Source organism: Poecilia mexicana, unplaced genomic scaffold (assembly GCF_051168715.1).
Source record: "Poecilia mexicana isolate PSO_F unplaced genomic scaffold, ASM5116871v1 scaffold_11, whole genome shotgun sequence".
Taxonomy (NCBI): Eukaryota; Metazoa; Chordata; class Actinopteri; order Cyprinodontiformes; family Poeciliidae; genus Poecilia; species Poecilia mexicana.
Window position 1 is genome coordinate 3,281,543 of NW_028263380.1, and position 24,216 is coordinate 3,305,758.

At 41.5% G+C, this 24,216-nt stretch overlaps 1 protein-coding gene and 1 long non-coding RNA gene across 3 annotated transcripts; one reads left to right on the forward strand and one right to left on the reverse strand.

Moving 5' to 3' along the window:
• Positions 1 to 416: 416 nt before the first annotated feature.
• On the reverse strand, positions 417 to 5,076 carry LOC148156361 (uncharacterized). Of its 2 annotated transcripts, XR_015764600.1 has the most exons (4): positions 3,260 to 5,076; positions 2,159 to 2,252; positions 1,428 to 1,583; positions 417 to 637 (listed from the first exon to the last, which is right to left on the reverse strand). It is a non-coding gene; the product is annotated as an uncharacterized LOC148156361 (long non-coding RNA). The 2 variants fall into 2 exon arrangements; XR_015764599.1 differs by lacking the exon at positions 3,260 to 5,076 and having other exon boundaries at positions 2,159 to 3,037.
• A 3,546-nt stretch (positions 5,077 to 8,622) lies between these two features.
• Positions 8,623 to 22,811, forward strand: hivep3a (HIVEP zinc finger 3a). Its single transcript, XM_015005721.2, has 6 exons — positions 8,623 to 12,806; positions 13,555 to 13,733; positions 18,388 to 18,524; positions 18,604 to 18,669; positions 19,166 to 19,710; positions 21,037 to 22,811. The coding sequence occupies exons 1-6, from the start codon at positions 8,955 to 8,957 to the stop codon at positions 21,451 to 21,453; spliced, it is 5,196 nt and encodes a 1,731-aa protein (XP_014861207.2). The 5' UTR covers positions 8,623 to 8,954; the 3' UTR covers positions 21,454 to 22,811.
• The last annotated feature ends 1,405 nt before the right edge of the window (positions 22,812 to 24,216 follow it).

The following is a 24,216-nucleotide window of genomic DNA, read 5'->3' on the forward strand; positions in this document are numbered from 1 at the left end:
AGCTTTATTGACACAGAGCAAATGATGCCACAAGAAATGCACTGGCAAAAGAAATCTACAAAATTATTCATATGGCAGATTTGAAAATAACAGAAACTAGTTTAATATAACAAATGTATAAACATAGATCTATATGTAGATATATAATTATCTATATAACTAGATTTCTAGCTATGTAAATATATATTTATCTCTATATATATAGATCTATATATCTAGTTATATTTCTAAATAACTATATCTTGTTATCTAGATAACTATGCATCTAGTTATGTAAATATGTAGATACATAAATGTATATAGATCTATATCTAGATATGCAACTATATAGATAGATCTGTACATCTATATATAAATACATATAAATATATATCAACACACACACACACACACCTACATAGCTCTTTCACACTACATTTTTGTCAAATATTTTTAATAACCTATATGCCACACTTGAAAGCTCTCATACATCATTGTAACTGTCCATCTTGGAACCTGCCCACCTGAGTCTGAGCTGGCTCTAGTCGCTCTAACTTTTCTATTTCCACCTCTGTCCGGGGCTCCAGTAACCCACTTCGAGTGCCTTTTCCGTATCTTTGTGTGATTCCGTGGATGGATCCATTTCTTTTAAGTGCCCCTAAAAAACAAGCAAAGGTAGAAATTGCATTAGTGTTTTACTTTTAGTACAATGTAACATTAATGAAATGTGCATCTCTTCCCCTTCAAGGGGCAGAAATGCTTGCAGGGATCTGCCAAAATCAAAGCACTCTGGAGTCATTATTATTATGTACATAGAGGTGTGCAGATCGATCAGCAATCATAATCGGTTAATTTCCGTGAAAATGTGTTTGATTGGTGATCGCTGATCACGGCCTCTTGTTGCAGATCACCTGTATCTCATTCGCAGCCTGTGTGTGCAGCTGATCTACTCTTTCCGTCACACTGCGCAGACTTTTTAATTTTGCCAGATAACATGTTATCATTTATACCTAAAGTGAAAAAATAACAGCCAATCCAGATGATCGGCAGAGATGAGCCCCATGGGTGATCGGTATCAGAATTGGAAGCAAAAAACCTGATCGGAGCATCCCTAGTACACACACTATATTCTTATTGTAAATTTAAAATATATTAATGTATATAAATCAACTACTGACATAAAGGTTCTATCATGGTCTTGTATATTTTGTTAATACTGTTTGAAATGCAAACAATATTACCTTCAAATTTTGTCAGCAATCAAATCTTTAAGTTCTTGAGAGCACAGTGAAAGAATACTATGTGAATTAAACCAAAAATTGAAGTCTCAGTTTTTAATCTTAAGAAAAAAAAAAAAAAAAAGATTACTAAAAATGAACAAAAGGCATAAGACAACCAAAATTAACAAATGTTCAAGAAAAAACGTGAATATAAAAACTGATCTTTACCATACAAAACATCAGAGACGCAGGTCCCGGAACTTGTTTCCTATGTCGGCCAAACAGGTTGAACTGGAGGGCCAATTCAGGGGACATGAGGAATCGCACAGCTTGTTGTACTGCATCATCTAAGGACCCTCCTCCAATTTCTGCAACCATGACAACCTTAAGTATAATGACAATTACAAGACAACATTTTAAAATCAGGACACATGATACATTTAGTTTTTATTAATTGATTTGTTATAAGCTATATATTGTTTCACACATATATAGTTTATAAGCTTACTTTTTATACATGAACAAAATGCCAATTGTTAATGTCTGTATCAATTTAAGTCAATAAATTTTGAAGGATTAGAAGGAAAAAGTAAAGCAAGGAGAACCAAATGGGTAAAAGAACTGAGAGCAGCTCAAATGACAACCAGGGAGACAGAAGATCTAGAGCAGTGGTTCTTAGCCTTTTTTGAGGTACCGAACCCCCCAGTTTCATATGCGCATTCACCGAACCCCCCCCCCCTCCTTGCCCCATCCCTGCGCTCCTCCGCAGCACTGATTGGCTAAGCAATGTAACGTGATCCTCCGCAGCAAATGATGGCAAAGCGGCGCATCACGACTTTACACAAGTTTTTTTTCCCTCCGCGGCAGAGGCTCCGCCGAACCCCTAGGGTTCAATCGAACCCAGGTTAAGAACCACTGATCTAGAGTTGTGTGTTACAGAAGTCCCTGTTCCACGTTACCTTCTACGTCGCTTTTCTGGAATATCATTATCTCTTTGAAGATCTGATGTCACTTCTGCCCTTGCAAGCCTTCTTCACGCTTCTCCATAGTAGTCTGTAGAAAATAATTTTTTAAAAAGTATTAAAACATTGGTAAATCTAAAGCTCCCATTTGCATTGACCAAACAAATGGCTAGTTGAGACCTAAACACCCACTTGTCATGTTTTTTGCAGTCAAACGATGACAGAATAAAACGCTTTAAAATGTCACTTACACAATAAAACAAACATGATTTTAAAATATTTACTACTATGCCTTCATTCTATTTACAAAAAAGCTTTTATGCCAAATATACTGAAACCACATGGGCCCCATTTCGTGTTGCCCATTTCTGTCCCATTCTCAGTTAGCCCACAATAATGCTGAATACAGTCTACATTTAGCCCAAATGGGCTGACAATATGGGTCCCATTTTAGGTTAAACATATGGGCCTCCTGTAGTTAGCCCAGACAAAACCCATGCCCATTCATCATTACCTATCTAGCCCATAACGACACGATTCAATGCAGTTTCATGAAGAAAAAAATATAATAATAATTAAAAATGCACAATTAATGGATCCCAGCTATGCATGCTGGCTTAATTGGCTGCGAGAAAGATTGTTAAAAACCCATGTACACAGAATGAAAGCGAAGTAGTTACTCTTTATAAATAATGTAAGTGGTTTTATCGTGTCAAGGTACTTTAAAAGCAACCTCCGCTAGCAACGTAGATTCATTAGTGAACCGATTTTATTCTGCCGCGTTGGCGCTCAAATTTACCGGTGAATGGCGCCGCAGCGTATTTGAAAATGATCTGGCCCAGAACAGTTTGAAATCGCTCTGCATCCAAATATTCTTACCTCAATAATGGCAAATGACTTATTGTGTGTGTTTTAACAATATAAAAAAAATCACCTAAAAGAAAAAAAAAAAAAAAGCCAAAAAAAAGAAGAAACAACTAATTAGGTCTTTCGGGGTACTCCGGTCATCCGAACCATTACGAGCAACAAATGTTTTAACTAGCGATTTAAAATCTCTCCCTAAAATTTGACAGACAAAACAGACAGAAGTGTACTTACAGATTCTTTAGTAGAAGGCCAGCGAACCTGCAGACTCCGCGCCAACGGACTGATGGGACTACGTTTGATTTTGAAACCGCATATCCATCCGCAGTTAACAATTGTACGTTCTCCAAGAAACACGAGATTAATTTTGAGAGTAATACATCGGTTTAACAAATGTAAAACCGATGTAGCACTCACAAATTTTCTCAATAAAAATAAATAAATATAGTCGTCCTTATTCAAATGTGTTTTGGAACTACTTTCTTTAGTGGATGTGTAAAGTATCTACTTCAATTCACCAACCTTTATTGGCAACGGTGCCAGAGAAAAAATGAACAAAAAGGTTAAAAAGATTATTGAAAAAAGATTAAAAGATATAAAAAATAATCATTAATAGAAATGTTTAGTTTTTTTATTTTATTTATGCTGACAACTTGGAAAATGTTTACAGATGAAAAAACAGATGCTAAAAATTTTACTCTTGTCTTTCTCACTTGAGTTTTGTTTGAATTCATTTTCTAAACATTTTGTAATATTTTTCACGATGATCTGATCTGAACTATTTCTCCAAATAAGAATTAAGTCCTTCTGTGAAAAAGCTGCAATGAACACTTTGGATGTCTGAACATCCTATTGATAATAAAATAAAATTAAATTACATTTAAAAAAAGAAGCAAGGACAAAAGTCCACTCTGAACCATTACCTATTTTGAGTGAGCAGCAGAAGATTATGCATATTTAACAGATAATGTCACAAAAATGTTAGGACATCTGGACTGTTCTAGTGTAAAATAATAAAAAGTAAAATGCTAGGACTTCAAAGTGTAGCTTGAACAATACTGAACTGGTTTAAAAAATAAAGCATTGAAGCATATTTTGGTCTTCTGGAACCCTAGTGTAATGTCGGTGTTAGTAAATGAGCCAGACACAGAAATCATGTAGTGAGCATGGTTCAAATACAATACCTCTTTATGACCTCCAAGACGAGGTAACCATCCAAGGAGAGCTTTTCATTTTGTAGAAAGCTTATACAATTGCTTCAACAATTTACCTTTTATCAGCTCCAATACAGGCCAACTGAGTAACAATTTCCTTAGCTAAAGGCCATCAATCTGACATCTCATAATTTTTTTCAAAGTTTTTATAATCTTGCTCTTGCAGCTTTTGCTTTTGACATATAGTAAAAAGTTTAAAAGTGACAGGGTAACCACATTGTCTAATCAGATTTAAAAAAAATTTTCCCATTACCCCACATGAAAAAGGATTTAGGTCTACATTTTCCTGCCCAGGTCTAACCCATGTATGGTCAGCCCATGCTTATGTCATGTGGGTTCAGTGTGGTCAGCCCACATGGGCTTCCCATGTTGGGCCCATGATACTGAAACTACATGGGCCCCACATAGTGTTGCCCATTTTTGCCCCATCCCCAGTTAGCCCACATAAAAAAGGAATGGGGCCTACATACGCATGCCCAGGTCCAACCCATGTACGGTCAGCCCATACTTATCTCATGTGGGTTCAGTGTGGTCAGCCCACATGGGCTTCCCATGTTGGGCCCATGATACTGAAACTACATGGGCCCCACATAGTGTTGCCCATTTTTGCCCCATCCCCAGTTAGCCCACATAAAAATGGAATGGGGCCTACATATGTATGCCCAGGCCCAACCCATGTACAGTCAGCCCGTGCTTATGTCATGTGGGTTCAATGCAGTCAGCCCATATGGGTCCCACATAGTGTTGCCCATTTCTGCCCAATCCCCAGTTAGCCCACATAAAATAGGATTAGGGTCTACATTTTCCTGCCCAGGTCCAACCCATGTACGGTCAGCCCATACTTATCTGGTTTCTATGCAGTCAACCAACATGGGCTTCCCATGTTGGGCCCATGATACTGAAACTACATGGGCCCCACATAGTGTTGCCCACTTCTGCCCCATCCCCAGTTAGCCCACATAAAAATGGAATGGGGCCTACATACGCATGCCCAGGTCCAACCCATGTACGGTCAGCCCATACTTATCTCATGTGGGTTCAGTGTGGTCAGCCCACATGGGCTTCCCATGTTGGGCCCGTGATACCGAAACTACATGGGCCCCACATAGTGTTGCCCACTTCTGCCCCATCCCCAGTTAGCCCACGTAAAAATGGAATGGGGCCTACATAGGCATGCCCAGGTCCAACCCATGTACGGTCAGCCCATACTTATCTCATGTGGGTTCAGTGTGGTCAGCCCACATGGGCTTCCCATGTTGGGCCCGTGATACCGAAACTACATGGGCCCCACATAGTGTTGCCCACTTCTGCCCCATCCCCAGTTAGCCCACATAAAAAAGGAATGGGGCCTACATACGCATGCCCAGGTCCAACCCATGTACGGTCAGCCCATACTTATCTCATGTGGGTTCAGTGTGGTCAGCCCAAATGGGCTTCCCATGTTGGGCCCGTGATACCGAAACTACATGGGCCCCACATAGTGTTGCCCACTTCTGCCCCATCCCCAGTTAGCCCACATAAAAAAGGAATGGGGCCTACATAGGCATGCCCAGGTCCAACCCATGTACGGTCAGCCCATACTTATCTCATGTGGGTTCAGTGTGGTCAGCCCACATGGGCTTCCCATGTTGGGCCCGTGATACTGAAACTACATGGGCCCCACATAGTGTTGCCCACTTCTGCCCCATCCCCAGTTAGCCCACATAAAAAAGGAATGGGGCCTACATACGCATGCCCAGGTCCAACCCATGTACGGTCAGCCCATACTTATCTCATGTGGGTTCAGTGTGGTCAGCCCACATGGGCTTCCCATGTTGGGCCCGTGATACCGAAACTACATGGGCCCCACATAGTGTTGCCCACTTCTGCCCCATCCGCAGTTAGCCCACATAAAAAAGGAATGGGGCCTACATACGCATGCCCAGGTCCAACCCATGTACGGTCAGCCCATACTTATCTCATGTGGGTTCAGTGTGGTCAGCCCAAATGGGCTTCCCATGTTGGGCCCGTGATACCGAAACTACATGGGCCCCACATAGTGTTGCCCACTTCTGCCCCATCCCCAGTTAGCCCACATAAAAAAGGAATGGGGCCTACATACGCATGCCCAGGTCCAACCCATGTACGGTCAGCCCATACTTATCTCATGTGGGTTCAATGTGGTCAGCCCACATGGGCTTCCCATGTTGGGCCCATGATACTGAAACTACATGGGCCCCACATAGTGTTGCCCACTTCTGCCCCATCCCCAGTTAGCCCACATAAAAATGGAATGGGGCCTACATAGGCATGCCCAGGTCCAACCCATGTACGGTCAGCCCATACTTATCTCATGTGGGTTCAGTGTGGTCAGCCCACATGGGCTTCCCATGTTGGGCCCGTGATACCGAAACTACATGGGCCCCACATAGTGTTGCCCACTTCTGCCCCATCCCCAGTTAGCCCACATAAAAAAGGAATGGGGCCTACATAGGCATGCCCAGGTCCAACCCATGTACGGTCAGCCCATACTTATCTCATGTGGGTTCAGTGTGGTCAGCCCAAATGGGCTTCCCATGTTGGGCCCGTGATACTGAAACTACATGGGCCCCACATAGTGTTGCCCACTTCTGCCCCATCCCCAGTTAGCCCACATAAAAAAGGAATGGGGCCTACATAGGCATGCCCAGGTCCAACCCATGTACGGTCAGCCCATACTTATCTCATGTGGGTTCAATGTGGTCAGCCCACATGGGCTTCCCATGTTGGGCCCGTGATACCGAAACTACATGGGCCCCACATAGTGTTGCCCACTTCTGCCCCATTCACAGTTAGCCCACATTAATGCTGAATGGGGCCCATATGTTTAGCCCAAATGGGCCAGCCCAAGTGGGCCCCATTTTAGGTTACCATATCGGTCCCATACAGTTAGCCCAGATAAAACCCATGCCCACTCATAACCCATGTAGCCCACATCAAACCCAAGTGGGGCCCACCTATCCATGCTGGCTGGGAGGTTCGATCGGGTCGTGTGTCCAAGGCAGGAGGAACACACCACACGAACATCCCGATTCCAGAGGATAATCCAGTAAAACCCCCCAACATAGCATACGGGAATTTAGAATAACCAAACATGGATGACGATGTAGTTCAATAGTGACAGTTTGTGGAGTCATTTTAAGAGATAAAAGACGTAACAAAAAGAAAAGGCGGTGGATAAAAGACGACGGGAGCAGCCGCTCTATTTGCTGCACTATGATTTGGAGGTGACTGTGTTTTTTCATAGTTAACATTTTTAACTGAATAAACATATATAATAACGACCTTTACATAAAATAATAAACATTTCCACATATCTTCTCCGATATCCACTGGACTCTCAGTTGCGCGATATGTCAGCTGTTTGGGATTCCCCTCTGTTCTTACGTCACCGCGCTTTCTGATTGGCTACCTGTCACATTCAGCAGGTTGTATTCTCGTTCCCAGTCAGGGTAAACCCCACAGGCTGCGAAAAAAAGCCGAAGACAACCCAAATTAGGTATATTCAGGATTTATGCAGAAGCCTTATCTGCCGGTTCACCTCCTCCCCTCCCCCGGCCGCAGCAAAATTTTCCAAGTCTTCACCGGTCCGTGATAATAAAAAGGTTGGGGACCACTGATTTAGGTGAATTTGATTGAAATTTGGTAACACCTGACAACGTTTGTTCTTTTAAATCTAAAAGAAATAGCAAGAGTCCAATACACAAGTTCTCTGTTTTTTTTTATTGTTAATAAATAAAGACAACTTTGTTTCTGTTACGCATTTTTGCGTATCAGGGGACAGATTGTAGTAAAGATGGTCATTTTTTTAAAAGCTCCAGTCATAAAAGGCCAGAGTCAAAGTAAAATTGAGTTGCTTTTTATTATGATTGTGTGTGTCGGTCCTCAAGTAGAACTTAGGGTGTGTGTGTGTGACAGTTTGTTTCTAGAAATGCTAGCTTTAGAGCAGAGGGCTGCATATCGCCACCTTCTTAAAATAATGGCCTAAATTGTTTTTTTGTTTTTGTTTTCTTTTACCAAAAGTGATTTCTGCACAAAAAGAGAAATAATCACCACCTCATGTTAGGGCAAAAAATAACTTTGGTCATTATTTTAGGAAAGTGACACAGGAAAAGCTTGGCTATTCATGTGTCGACATAATGTTTTCTACAAAAGTCACAGAAAGGATTATTTAAAATCTTCAGAAGGCATGAGAATGTTAAAAATATACCTGTATAACAGTTTTTATATTTTGTTGTGCTTTCTTTGTGCACAATGACAATAGAAGAAATTCCGATTCTGATTAATTTGAAATTGACAATATGATAATTTGTCAACTACAACCTTTTTTCTAATGAACTTGTAATTTTTTGTATTCACAGATCATAATGTTCAGAAGACAGGAATCATACATTCAAATGAGTCTGAAGGCTGGATAAATGCTCCATGTTACCTTTACTGGATCTGCACTGCATAGGAATTCCTTCCCCAAACAACTGGATTATTTGATGTCATTGGTCTGTAGTTGATATTGTTTGCTATGAAGCAATAAAGATTGAGTCAATAAAGCAAGAATCATGAAGCCTACCACTTACATCAGGTAGGCAAGTTGACCAAACCACCTTATGTGAAATCCAGTTAAAGATTTGCCTTTGATTCTGTGGCCTGGTTGAGGCAGACGCAAATCAAGTGTCTACCTGGGGATTTCCTTCTTGTTTATGGAGGCCTTGCATTGTCAGAAAACAACTGGGGAGCAGACTGGAGGTCAAGAACAACATCAATCAGAATCTCTTCAGCAAGGTCTGCGGTGCAAGTCTCCATTCCAGACCTCTCAACAACAACCAACTGCTTGCCCAAAGTCTCAATGTACAGCACAGGTGCCCAAGCTGTCCAGAAGACATAACCCTGAACGTAAACGTCTTAGGCACCAGCGCCAGAGCATTGCCTCTGGTACAGAGCTGGAACACAAACAAGAAGCAGCAACAGAAGAAGCTACAGTTTCCTGTTCCTCTCTAGGAGGGTTACCTTCCACTCAAGACGCTACTATCCAGTCTGCATCAGAAACCCAAGAGGACAATCCCAAACAGAAACGTGAGCGCAAACCTCAGAAACCAGGCAAATATGTTTGCACTTACTGTGGCCGTGCATGTGCAAAGCCCAGTGTTCTACAGAAACATATTCGCTCCCATACAGGCGAAAGACCCTATCCTTGTGCCCCTTGTGGGTTCTCTTTTAAGACAAAGAGCAACCTGTACAAACACCGCAAATCACATACCCACAAGGTAAAGGCAGGCTTGGCATTTGGGGAGCCAAAATCTTTAGAAGAGCAGGTCACTGAATCAGAGGATGAAACACGACATCTATCCTCTGCTTCAGCCCTTACAAATAGACAAAACAGCGTGGCCTCGGTTAAGAATCCTGAAGTTGATGTGACAAAGGACAGAACTGGACCCAGCAATGACTCCTTTGCAGTGAAAAAGAGACTGGCCCTTCGTCTAAGTAGAGGGAAACATTGCTCTCAAGAGTCTTCTGATGAAAAGACCTCCTCTCTCATTTTAGGTAGCAGAGGCAGTACAGAATCTGGCTACTTCTCCCGTTCTGAAAGTACAGAGCAACCACAAGACAGTCCCACAAACACAAGTGCCAAAAGCTATGCGGAGATCATCCTTGGAAAATATGGACGCCTTGGACAACTACAGAGGATGACCCGTCATCATGACCAGAATCTCCCTGGTCATGAGGAAAAAAACATCTCATTCAGTGTCCCCAAGAAGCAAGTTATTGATCATATCACAAAACTCATCACTATCAACGAGGCAGTGGTGGATACCAGTAAAATTGACAGTGTAAAACCAAGGAGATTTTCACTGACTAGAAAGAATAGTTCAGAGGCCCAAAAGAGTCCTAGCATCAAAGAACCCATTATTCACAGCCCTAAATCTGGAAATCTTGGGTATAAAACAACAGGCTCCATCAGTATGGGAGTTCCCTGCGAAAAATTTCATCATGCATCCCTAAAAGTGGAGCAACCTTCTTGCCAAATATCGTCTGCCTCCATGGTGAGAAGTCTTTCAATGCCATCTGCATCAAGTTCATTAGACACTTCAAGTGCTGTTCCCTGTAAATTTCGTCAAACTCAGTCCTTTGATGAAAAACCTTCTGAAACTCAAACGCCGCGCCGTTTTGGAACACTAAGAAGGCAACCAGCCATCGAAATCCCTGTAGGTTCTGAGCCTACAAAAGAAGAACAAGAGATGTCACATACATTTTCCTGCAACAGTGTAACCACAGTATCTGGTCAGAGGCAACGTCAACCACAGCCGTATGAATGTGAAGCCTGTGGCACTGGTTGCAAGGATTGGGAAGGATATAAGAAACACAAGCAAAACCTATGCCATGCACATTATCCGCAAAATGAAATGGTAATGAGTCCAATGGAGAGCTCACAGCTAAGTAACCATGTAGTCAGAGCCGGAGTCTCAACAATGCGTAAGAGAAGGAAAGAGGAGAGTTTTGATTCTGATGACCTCTCCTTGTCCCCTTCGGCTCTCTCATCAGGACAGTGCAAAGATGAGGCTATTGTAGCTGTTGAGGGCCCTAGACGGCCAGCACTGCAGACCTGCTCTGTGATTCAGCACACTAGTTTATTTGAAAAACAAGAATCTTCATGTTATGAATATCAAAGCCTGAAAATAACAAACAGCTCTCCACCTCATAAAGAAAATCGTCCTATCTCTAAAACCCAACCCCAACATCAATCAGTTAAACCTACCAGCCGAAAGCTGGTCCGTCAAAATAATGTGCAGGTTCCAGAAATACTTGTAACAGAAGACTTAAATATTTGCCCAGATAACTCAAAAGAGCCAAACTTGGCAGAGAAAAAATTGGAGAAACTTGATGATTTTCATTGGCCACAGAGGAGCCCCTCGTTAGCACAGCTTCCCATTGAAAAGCTTCCCCCAAAGAAGAAGCGCTTGCGTTTAGCTGAGGCTGCCCAGTCCTCAGGTGACTCTAGCTTTGATTCCATGTCTCTGCCCCGTAGCCCCAGTCAGGACAGCAGTGCATCATACGCGTCGAGCCGCTCCACATCTTTTGAGGAACCAAGCAGACCAGACATGGAGATAACGACATCAACAGCCCTGAGGAGATCAAGAGCCCCTCACATGTTGACTGTGCCTGGAGTTCATCATCAAAGAGAGATGAGGCGCTCAGCATCTGAACAAGCCCCTCATGACCCACAACCTAGTGTTGAAATGGCCGAGACCCGCAGTAAATCATTTGACTATAGTTGTCTTTCGCCTGAACGCTCTGCAGTTGGCTGGAAAGAGAGACGAAGATGTCTCCTCATGAGACATGCAGTAATCCGAGATCAAGATGATGAGGTAGGGCATGCTACTGTCCTGAGCCATAGTCCAGAACATGTAAGCTCTGACAGATGTTCTCAAGGAAGTCAGACTACTGTTTATGGTAGCAGGTCCTCTTCTCCCCCGTTATCAAGTGTCAGAGTCTTGGGTATTCCAGAGGGATCGCAGTGCAAAGAGATTCTCACCAAGTGGAAACTCAGTCAAAATATTAACTTAAAAGGAAGCACAGAACTGTCAATAAGCTACGGACCTTCAGTAGATGTGATAAAGGAGGCTTCGTACATCCATCCAGAGCAAGTTCCTCCTCGAGTACCGCAGACTAATCCTTCATATGGACCCTCAGGGGCAGCCCGAGCCCACTATCTTCCTGTGTCTACTGGGCTGAAACTAGAGATTCCGCCACAACATCAAACATACGCTGAGGGGCCTACCATTAAATCCCACATTCAGCAACGTACCCCTCATATCACATACAATTTAGAAGAACTGAGGCCATTTACATCTCCAGCAATAGCTGTTCGTCTCCAGACAGACACTCTCACCCCAGGATGTGCCATATACACTACTCTATCTCAGTCCGTCTCCCAGAGGCCACACAATGCGTTCAACGGCATCTCACCTAAAGTATGTCTTTCAACAGCCGAACTCAGAAACCACCCAAACACAAGTTTAGACTTGCAATCATGGTCTGAGGATGGCCCAAGGTGTCCAGGATCCAGTAGCAACAAGCGTATGCTTTCCCCTTCAAACAGTATAGAGCTCAACCCTGAGTCACAGCAGCAGCAGAAAAGAGTAAAAGAAGAAGAGGAGAAGGAGGTTGGATGTGCCAACATATCAGCACTTAATACACAGAGTCAAGAGCTCAAACAGGAAACTCTGTCGTGCTTACCAGATGTTTCTTCTCCAGCCTCATGTGCTGAACCCTCTTACCCCAGCCTGCTCTCAAGCACTTGTAACAGCTGGTGCTATTTGAACTACATAAAGCCGAATCCATCAACTCTGGATGAACAGGAGCCCTCGGTGTATTCATCGTGGTCTACTAGTGGCTATGACCCCAACCCACCTGGGCTCTGTAGCAAGACTGTACTCTCGCTACTGCACTGTAAGCAGAGGCTCACTTCCTCCATTTATACCACATCATCCATGACGGTCAGGATAACCGAATCCATGGAGGATGAGGACTGCAAACGTCTCTGCTCTACTGAGGTAGATACTGCACTGACCTGTGAGAGTTTTTTTTTTTTGTCTAAGAAATGTTCAGATTGAGAAGACAGATCATTACATAAAATAGAACTACAATTCTGGAAGCATCAAAAGTTTGTTGATCATTGTTGTGACCATTTATGTTGGATTTTTGCAAATGATGAGTTCTATTAATTTTGTTTTTCTTTGGGCAGTTATTCTAACTTATATGTAAGGTAATTTTGAACCAAAATCTATTAATTGTTCCCTTTTGAATTGTTAAGATCACTTTGATAACTTTTGGACCCTCCTATTAATATAAGAGATTAAGGCCACACCAGGGGGCGGTCAAGCCCTGGTTGTTTGGCCGGAGATTAAAACATCTCTCATGACGACAAGAGACGTTTTAAAATGACTTTTTAAACTGGTAAGATCAGATGAAGTTAGCTTTTGTTTTCATCCAAGTGTAAGCAATATTTAGTTATTGTTTTGTCAATATTTTTCCAAACAAATCAGAAGTGCATTCAAGAATCAAATTAAAAAAAAAATTGGTTTTGGAACTTAGAAGGCTGTGAGAATTGTGATTCTCAAAAGTATTTTGCAACTTATAAAAACATTTGTAGTTATGGTCATCAAAGACAAGCTATCTACACGTAAGTCTATAACAGATGGTATATAACACTTTGTTCATAGTGAGTTCCTAGGTTTGGTTTCCCTTGCCATGCAAGAGGCAGAATTGTTTAATTTATTTTTCTTTTTTCCCTGAATTCAGGTCTACAGCACTCCCCCCTACTGCATAGACCATGAGCGGATGGTAAAGGTTCAGCTGCTGACAGATGACATTGCGAATAGAAAAACCAGCGAGCAGAAAGAGAAGAAAAGACAAAAGCAGGAAGTCAGTTTATGCTTCAGAAACAAACAGGCACTTGAAGTCCGGATATCTGAAAGGAGGTGAGCATAAACCCCTTCACAAAGAGCCATAAACACTAGCTGGATTAAACACCAGTTGTAATCGAAGCTTTCATCACCCAGTTTATTCATGTTTCTTTCCTTCATGATGGAGAGGCTCAGGGTTGGCTGTGTGCACCAACAGAGTCCGTCTGTTGAAGAGCCAAAGCCAGAAAACTACCTGAGCTTCCTCCGCTCCTGCAGAGATTCATTTACACCAGCAATTGCTGCCATTCTCATCCAGTAGCAGAGCAGTGTGTGTGCGTGTGCATGTGTGTGTGTGTGTGTGTGTGTGCGTGTGTGTGTGTGTGTGTGTGTGTGTGTGTGTGTGTGTGTGTGTGTGTGTGTGTGTGTGTGTGTGTGTGTGTGTGTGTGTTGGGGGTGTCACACTGACACTAAATAAATGGATAGAAATATATGGGAAGAACTCCAGAATGTAACTGCACATGCAACCACACATCTCTATAGGGTGGCCATGAATAACCGGTCAAATATGGAAAAATGCATTACTGGACCATGAAACTACAGTATTCACAGTGCTAAACTTTTTTTTTACACATTTGTTTATGTTCCAGCCTTTTTCCAAATTGAATTAACTTAAACTCTTCTCAGAATTCTATATACAAATACCCCCTTATAACAGTGAGGATTCTTTCTTTTTTTATTACAGATTTTGGCTAATTTATTAAAAAAATGAATTCACTTTTAACTGGAGTATCAATAAAAAAAGGCCATTTGCTAAAAGAACAACATATTCAGAGCAATGATTAAGTCAAAGTTGTATATATAATAAATACATTTTGCATTTAAGAAAGAAAAAAAAACTGTTGTACATAAATATATCCCAGCCAGAACTCAAGTGGCAATTTTATCTTCACGTGGGTCAAATTCTTAAAAAACAAAACAATAATTTTCTATGCAATTATTAATTGATTAATTGAATAGTCAACAGATAAACCCAACACTGTTTTAATGTGTCGGGAGCAGAAAGGGTTGAGTTTTCCACATGTCGATGTTAGAAGTATTTCTTAGCTGTACTTACTACAAACGATCAAGCGTTCACAGAAGGAATGCTGCTATTGCATGTTAGACAAGAAATGTATATTTAACATATTTTAAAAATGAATTGAAGCATTTATTTGCATTTTTAATGTGTTTCTAAAAGTGTATACCATAAACTTAAGTGCTTCAATGAAATATTTGCGGTACTTTTAATCTGACTAATCGATCAATCTTCAAAACAATCGATTAGTAAAATATTGTTTGTGTTCCTCTGCATGAAGGGGCTAAATGTCAAAATTCCAGTTTGAGAAGGAAAGAAAAGCTTTGTCAGTTAATTAGTATCTTTACAGAATGTATGATTTTAGTATTGATAAGAAGCATTGATTATAATAGGATTGTCAAGATTCATTATTTTGACAATCCTGCTTGCTAACAGTAATTAGCAGTTGGGAAATCTCAGCTCCAAGCTTTGACCTCCTGGGACAACCTGAATGTGCATCAAGGTAAAACCTCCATCTGCCCTTCCAGCATCAGCGTGTCTTTTTAAGATGAATCATTTCATTGTGATTCATTGGCAGACGCATGTAGGACGGGAGAGCATCTGCACAGCAGCTGGTGCTCTCAGATTTTGGAATGAAACCCAGATGTAGCATCGCTTTTTACATGTTTGCAACAGTAAATCGGGTGTAAATAGATTTCTTATTTTATTTTATTTTTTTGCAACTATGTACAGTTATAAAGACGGCCCACTTCATTTAATTGTTCATAATCTAAAAATACACCTTCAGACTTACTGAGAGGCCTCTGAAGCACATCTGTTGTTTGGTAGATTGTTCCCAACGCGCTGCTTACCGTTTCACAGCAGATGTTTTAAAGTATACTGAAATAAAGCTGCAAGAACTACTAGAGAAAATATGTTAACTCTTATTACCATTGCTGTCCTGTTCTGTTCTAACCAAACCAAATCAAGTGTTGTTCTGTTGACTCATAAATTGAATTGATGTTAATGTCAATCAAATCGTATTGAAACTACATTTGTTGCCTGTGGTTCTTTAATAAATGAGAGGTTCACCTTTCGCCAAGACTGGCATTAATTGGAAAGACTGCAGCTGTTAGAAGCTGCACTACTCATCCTGCTTTACAGTAAAACTCTTCACTACTGTATTTCAAACAGCATCAAGCCAAAGTAAGCATGACTTTGAAAAGCTTTTTTAAAAGCAATTTAAAATGTTGCCCCGATTTTGGTTCCGTTATAAAATAATTAGTGGTGGGATTCAATAAAGTTCTTTAATGGAGTTAACTGCAGTGGACCAAGAGAAGCAGCTCCGTTGTCCATGGCTGATGTTCGCAGATGTTTGCTCGTGTGTCAGCTTTACAGGAGTACCAGAAACACAATGCAAAGGTTCCAGCTCAGGATTTCTACATGTACGAACAGAAAGACCTGATTATTTGCGTTAAAAATGGAATCATGTTAAAATCTTTGTAGTTAACTAATGTTTCTGCTAGAAATAAACTACGTAGATTTTTCAAACAAGTCAGTAGTCCATTCAAGAAACAAATAACCTGTTGCCTCTACACGGCCTTCCTTGGGAAAAAAAATAGCTTTGGAGCTTAGAAGGCCATGACAACTATGGTTCTCAAAAATATTTGCAACTTATGAACACGTTAAAATCTTTGTATTTAATTAATCCAAATTATATATAAAAAAGGAAGGGGGGAGGCTGTCAAAAAAAAAAAAATCACTTCTGTATTGCCAAAAGATGATTTCTATCAACAAAAAAAAAGTCACTTTTGGCAAAGAAATTACTTAGGCCATTATATTAAAAATAATATGTCAGATATTTTTTGATTAATGTCTTGAAAATTAATGTTCTGTCTTTTTATTTGGTGTATAAACTTCTGTTTGCAACTGTAAATATCTCACAGGAAGAGGGAAAAATCATTAATTGTCTCTGCATAGTGAAGACAAATGAGAAAGTACAAGATTTTCAACTTGAACTGCTTGATAAAAGGACAAAACGCCAAAACTGTGTAGAGACAGAGACACTGGTGGCTTTCAGAAGTTAATGTTCTGATTCTGAACATTAACTTCTGAAAGTTAACATTCAGAAGTTCTGAGCATAAATCAACAACCAGCCCTGACACACACAAGAAAGATTTTCTAAGAAACATGTGGATGTTTTTTTGTCTTTTTTTTTGAGGGGGGGGGGGTTAAGCTAGCCAGTAATTTTTTTGCAGTGAGCAACTTTTAAGATATCTGCAAGACATTAATTAACAATAACAGATGTCTTTTATTTTCTGGTTCCATGAACAGGAGTTCTAACACAGTCCCACCTTGTTTTCTTTTTTATGTTGGACCATATATCTGACTTTATGTGTCATAATACCTGTCAGGAATGAACACACCGGGGAGTGAAGAGAGGTGCCATCTGCACATCTTGGGATGTGATGTGAGCGCTTGGGCAGAAAGCCATGTTGTGACTCATGTTGCCGCGGCAGCGCAGCCTTCCTAAAGACATGACTCATCTGCAAACCTGCTTTTCTCCATCTGTTCAGTCTGTCTGAGGTGCAAAAAGACAAACCGGAGGCAGCAAGGACGCCAAATGTCACCCAGTACAGGGAACGCCAAGAGCATCGACTCTGACGGGTGTGGAGTGTGAGCGCTGTGTGTGTGTGTGTGTGCAGGGTCCTTACACTGAAGTGTCTTTATTTACCTGGAGGTTTTCTTAGGATGTTTTCACAGCTGATGAAAAGCTGGTGGACTCGATTCGATCGGGGACCAAAGTTAAATAGTTTTTTTCCAGTTTCAGCTGCTTCAGTTCGTTTTCACACTGCACTGTGTCAAACGAACCAAATTCAAACAAACCAAACCCATTTGGTGTTACCTTGTCCTAATTGACAAATCACGTTCATGCTGAACAACAAGGCAGCATTATAGATTTACACGGCCATCATCTGCAGATTAGTGACGAACAATAGGAACAGCACCTTCATCAGGCCAAGCCATTTGGTGGATCCTGTCGAGTTCTGTTGGTAGTTTTCAGAGAAATCCTTCCTAAACTGATCTGTTCAAACTACAACTTTCTTTAGCAACATCCCAGCGACATTGTAAGCAAAACTAAGATGAAGCCATGGAGCTCAGTTCTCTGTGCCTGGGAGAAAATACATGGACACATGCTCTGTGTTGCAGTTAAGAACAAAATATTTACCTTTTCCAGCAGCCATTGTGCAGCATAAATCCAGCATAACAAACTTAGCATCGTGTTGTAATAAAGTGGGTGGCTCTCCACTTGGGTTTCCAGGGCTTGGGGTTGCTAGGTTAAAACAATGTGATGCAAAAATGTAGATGTTTTTGAAATGGGTTGTTTTGCAGACACCAGCAGAACATTGACTAATTCCCAAAAAACGACTTGGTGTTCTTTTTCTAAAAGCAGTAGATAACCAAACAAAGGACAGAAACATGCAAAAGGTGAATTTTGCATAGCAGTGGACCGCTAAGACTTCTGAAAGCTGGTCTGTTGAAGCTGAACTGGGCGCCTACACAGTGAAGACCAGAAGGCTAATGTGCTAACAGCTGACCGATGTAGATGTTAAACCGCTGCTAACAGGTCAGCTCTGGGACAAACTAAACCTTCTTGATCTCCCACTCATCCAGATCCCAGGCCCAGCCAGGAGTGGTGTCTGGTGAGTGTGACAGGAAGCACCCGGGTGAGTCCGGGAATCCCACCGCACTCCCAGAGGAATCCCAGACGTCTGTGTGCGAGGTGTGCAGCGGCTCGCTGGACACTCCAGGTGAGATAAGAACCTGTGAAGCTGTTGCTCTTCTTCTCTGGTCCGGGCTCCTTTCCACAGAGCTGCTGTTTGTTTTCAGTGGGGCTTGGTGAACACCTGACTCCTGGGGCAGAGGGCAGAGGTCACCAGGACGACACACCTGGAGGTTTGTTCTATTCTGTGTTGATGATATAGTCCTGTTAAATATTACTTTGTCATAAAGAAACTTTACTTTGGTCCTTCTTCTTTCTCATAACAGCTCATTTGTTAACACTTTATTTGAAGGGTTGTGCATAAGACTGACATGACGCCGTCATAAATATGACATAACACCCGTTAAGATCATAAAGGAGTCTTTATGAATGTTTATAACTGTCGAGTTCTGTTGGTAGTCATTTGGTAAATAATGACACTTTTAATGCAAAGTTGCTTTAAAAGTTGTATTAAAGTCCATTAAAAGTGCCAACTTTCCATTAAAATGTCAGTATTTACCAAATAATTCAAAGTTGGCACTTTTAATGAACTTTAATACAACTTTTAAAGCAACTTTGCATTAAAAGTGTCATTATTTAGCGAATGACACTTCATGACAATTCATAAACATTCATAAATTAAAAAATAACAGAAAAGTTTGAAATCAGTTTTTCTCTCTGCTCCATTAGAATCGAAGGACCAAGCAGCCGATCCAGACCAACTCGAGGACTCTGACCGCCAAGACGCTGCTCATGAGGATGATGACGGTACACATGATGAAGGCAGTGGGTCCACAGTACCTGACGGTTCACACACCAGAGGGGAAAAAGCTGGAGTGGAGGGCCGGCTGGTGGGGAACACGTGCAGCTCGCCCCCACCACCTCCCACCAGGAGGAGCTCCGCCAGCACCAGGAGGGCCCTGTTCGCCCGCAGGCGCCTCAATGCTTCGTCCTCCGGGGCCTCCCACTCTCCACACACCCAGTCTCCAGGTCCAGAAAGGGAGCCGTCTCCATCTCGCAGCCCATCACCCGGCCCACACCCGCCTCCTGCGCCAACCTCGTCCCTGTCTCCGTCCTCTCATCCTGTCTCTTCAGTTCTGAAGACAGCAGCATCTCCAGTCAGGGGCCCAAACGAGGGGTCCCACTCCGCCGGGTTTCCTGGCTCCCCAGCTGGTGGATCTGCTCCATGTCAAACTTGCCGTCCACAGAAGGAGTTACGGCCTGCTGCAGCTCTGGTGAGTCTGTTGAATAAATGTATAATTTAATCAAACCTCAGTTCATTTGCCTAGAAGGTCCGGTTAGTTGGGAAGGTGTGAATGCGTAATTGAACTCTGATGCAGATTAATAAAACAAACTCTGGTCCACCTACTAACCTCGGTCCTGGTTCAGGTGATATGAACTCTGGTGCTGGTCAAATTAATATGAGAACCCCAAGTGGACTGGAGACCACTCCAATAGCAGGAAGTGGACTATAGCACAGTGCATTCTGGGTAGATACAACCCAAGCTACCTTGAGGGTCTAGTGCTAACGGGAAAAATGGCTCGTGATCTTTTACCAAAGACTTAAGAGAAATCCCACAACCTCTACAGTCAGTTGCCACTCCATTTTTGCTTAGATTTGTGAAGAAGGAAGTTGCTTTCAGATGTTTTTGTCATTCCCTTCAGTGATTCTTGCTGCAGTGCCCCCACAGGTGAAGAGGGGCATTTTTCAAAGTGTGGTTGATTGAGTGAATTTGGTTCCCAGTCAGACCAAGTCTACCGGACCATCAGGTGTGAAAACAGCCTAGGAATAAGCCAAACCGCAGCCTTCTTTCACCTGTGACTCCATCCATGTTAGTTTAGCTCAGCCTAAAATAAACGCCCTTCAGACTCAAACAGCCAATGCTGTGTGGCTCGGTTTAATCCCAGTCGGTCAACACGCAGAGCAAATATAGATCGGCTGCTACATCTCAGCTTGTTTAAAGTCGCATTTATTGGAACAGGAAGGAAAGGCAACTCTCATGCTTCCTATCAACCTGTAACTCCTGAGCTCAGAATAAACCAGGAGAGCTTGGAAATAGAGTCGGCATGTTTTCTGTGGGCAGCTGGCCGGAAAACTGGGAAGCAGGTGAAAGATTGGAGCCACAGGGAGGAGATTGAAGACAAAAAACAGGGATATTATGAAAATGTGGTGGAAGCTCCTCAAACCGTGCCTTAGAAAAAGACTTCCTACCTCTTTAAATCTTTCCCTCTGTTGTCATGTCACAATCTCAATCTGCAATGTGTTGATTGGGGTTTAATGCCACATAGCAACACAAGGTAGGGCTCAGTTGTGAAGTGGAAGGAAAGGGATACCTGTGTTTTACATTTCTCTTTACTCTGATATGACCGTGGCTCAGTGGGGAGAGGAGCCAATGTCCGAGAATTATGGTAATTACCATCTAAAATCCAATGAAATCAACGACCTTCAGAGCCCTTTAGTATGTAATTTGCTTGTTTTGTTCCTTTATTCCTTTTCTGAACTCTCCTTCCTGCTACATCACAATCATCCCTCTTCCGTTGCCCATCTTTGTCTTTTGCAGTCGGGTGAGGAGAGCAGTCTGGTCCCCATCATCGGACCTCATCCTGCCCGACCTCGAGGAACCAACCGACTCCTGAGCCACCTCCCGCTTCACTCCCAGCAGCCCGGCAGAACGCCCAGCCTCCTGATCCCCATCGGGGGGATCCACATGGTCCAGCCCAGGTCCACCCTCCCGCTCTACCGTCTGGTGGCCAGCCCGGCGGCTTCCAACATCCCAACCGGAAAGATGGCTGCCCCGCCGTACCAGGATGCCCACAAAGAGATGGTGGCCAGCAGCGCTCCACGGCGCCCCCGAGCTGCAGAGCAAACACCCGCAGGAGACAAAGGCCTCCCCGACCAGCAGCCCTCCACTTCCAGAAGCGACACAGAGAGGCATGTTTACACTGAAGGTCAGAACTCCTCTCAGAAGCATCTCTGATAGGAGGGAGACTTTTTATATATATATATAAAGGGACAGTGCAAAAAGAAGAAGAGAAGAAAAGAAACAGAGTCCAGGTGACGGTGAAATATTCCAAAGCTCAACAAGACGAAAGCACTTGAGCACCGCTTCTGAATGACGCTGTTATGTAATTATCTGAATAATATATCTAAATATATAAATAAGCACTATGTTAGATATGCAGTACGTTTTGTAAATCTTTTTTACCCTTTCGTTTGACGTCATCTGTGTTAATTTATTTATGTGCTATTATGCAAATTCTGTACGTTATGCAACAGCAGCTGGAATGAATTGAGTTTTCCCGTTAGCCCCATTGAGACAGCTCTAATTCAACTATTGCTATGTTATTGTACTGTATTATCAGAACAGATATTTATTCACTCAGACCAGTATTTAAAGTGCAATTTGATGTCAGGATTGTGGTTTGAAGCGTCATTCTTAAAGCTGTGATTTTTCTGATTTGTCAGATTTTTTTGTTTTGTTGGTGTTGTGGAGTGAGAAGCAGAGCTGGGATCAGCCTTTTCTGTAGGAAACCAGCTTCAGCTCCAAGTGTAGGGAGAGCACTGACAGATGATCTGATGGAGATGTTTCATGTACTCGGTGACAATGGTACTGTTGGCTTTCAATCGTCATAAACGGATGTGTGTGTTTTTTTATGTTTGTTTTTTTTTTTTGCCTTTTCTAAACGATACAATCACTCATTTTCATGTTTGCCATTAAACGTCTCATTTTTACAGATTTATATTAAAACTGTGACACATGGCTGGTCTCTAAAGTCGTTCTTTCCATGTTTTTTTTTTTTTTTTCAGGCAAAACAAAGTTTCCTGTTATAAAAACAACTGATTGGAACTTCAAGCTTCTTGTGAGGTCTCCCTTTTTTAAAAATAATAATAATTCCACTACTCCTCTCAATGATATAAATATGAATATAAACATTTCTTTAAATTCCTAGATAATAGCAGTACAGCATCACTACCCAGATAAATTATTCAGTTCCTCCAAGATGTTGCAATGTTTTGGTTTTTTTGTGACTGCTGCTGCCTAAACTGACAGATTTTTCTTTTTAAATTAAATAAAACTTTAAAAAAAAAGCTTTAACTTTTTGCCATAATGTAGTTTAACAAAAAAGCTGAAATTGCTGCACATAGCCTTCCCAAAAAACAGGATTTTAACAGTTCACATTTAAAGTACAAATAACATCTAATAAAATCCTGTCATCAGAGGTCAAAGTGCAAAAGAATTCCATATAGGTCATTCAAGTTAGTTAGAATGAACTGTTTGCACAGTAGACGTAAATCTTATTGAATGTCTCAAAATAGTTTTTGTAAATATATATATATATATATATTAAAAATCACATTACCGTTTTCCGTAACAAATGCTTCTGGATAGAAATCTGGTTTTCCAGTTTAGACAGAGAAACACTGGAACTTGTTGACGAATGTTTAGCTGTTTTTTCTTCCTTTTTTGACCCCATGAACTCCAGCTAACCATAAATCCATGACTAAATTAATTGACGATTACAGGACTACAGCTGGTACATTGACGTAAACATAATCTTTTGTGTACAAACCACCACCGCTCACTTCATACTAGTGTGGCTCCCCCCAGTGGCAATCAGTGACTGTTGCTTGGGTTAATGTTTTTAACCAATAAATTAATTATTGGTTTGTTTAAATTTTATAGTAATGACAGAGTTCACTCTTCCCTCTAAGTCATTCTCTCTGCTGTGAAATGCCGCTGAAGTAGGTCGACATTGAGGAGCAGGAGTCTACTGTATCCACTGGATGGCAGCAGAGAGCTGCCTGCCGCTTACAGGCATTATGACATCATCCACAGACTTCAATCATACCTTAGGGACGGTTCAGGGGGATTATTGTTGTTTCTCCTAATCGGACCCGAATATGTTGAACATTTTAAGACAAAGTTCTGGTTTAGCAGAGAAGTAGATGTTGACAATGGCTGACGTCCTGTCTGGGTCTTTCCTCTTTATATAAATTAATCCACTGATAAGGTTCCCTGGAAAGCAGTTTGAGTTTCTATAGCGACAAGCATAACAAAACCCCACATTTTTGGAAGCTTGCAGTGATTTAAAGTCTGAAGGTAATTACCTTTGTTAAAGGAGAGATAAGAGTTTCATAGAGTTACATAAACAGTTAATTCTTCTGAATTTCATATAAAGCATGAGTAAATAGGAAGGACAAAAGGAAGCAGGGCAAACCAGAACAATCTAAACTTGTGGCTGTGATTTACAGCCACAAATTTACAGTTTGTAGTGCATATGAAAAGTATTTAGCCCTTGGATTACTTGCCCTTGTGTTGTTTCCTACAACACAAGGGCAATAAAAGAAGCAAAAATCCCAGTGATGTCAGTGTAAAAACTGATTTCTAAAAACTAATGACAAATATATGTAGACTAATAGGAAATAAGTGATTGCATAAGTATTCACTTTAAAGTGACTGACCCAATTCAACAGAGCTCCAACCAAGTGGTGCCAGCAGTCTAACAATGAATGGAATGGAGAACTTCTGAGTGCAGTGTGCCTCACTTAATATTAAACAGGCAGTATTATGTGTTTTCCAGGTACATAATACAATTATACAGCACAATCAAGTAATTATGTTACTTTCAGTTGTTAAAAATGGTGAATATATCAAATATAACTTAATTAATTTAACATTTACTCACTTTAACTTTGTCAGATATGAAGTTCTTTTGATGAATAGGAATTGTTCAAGAAA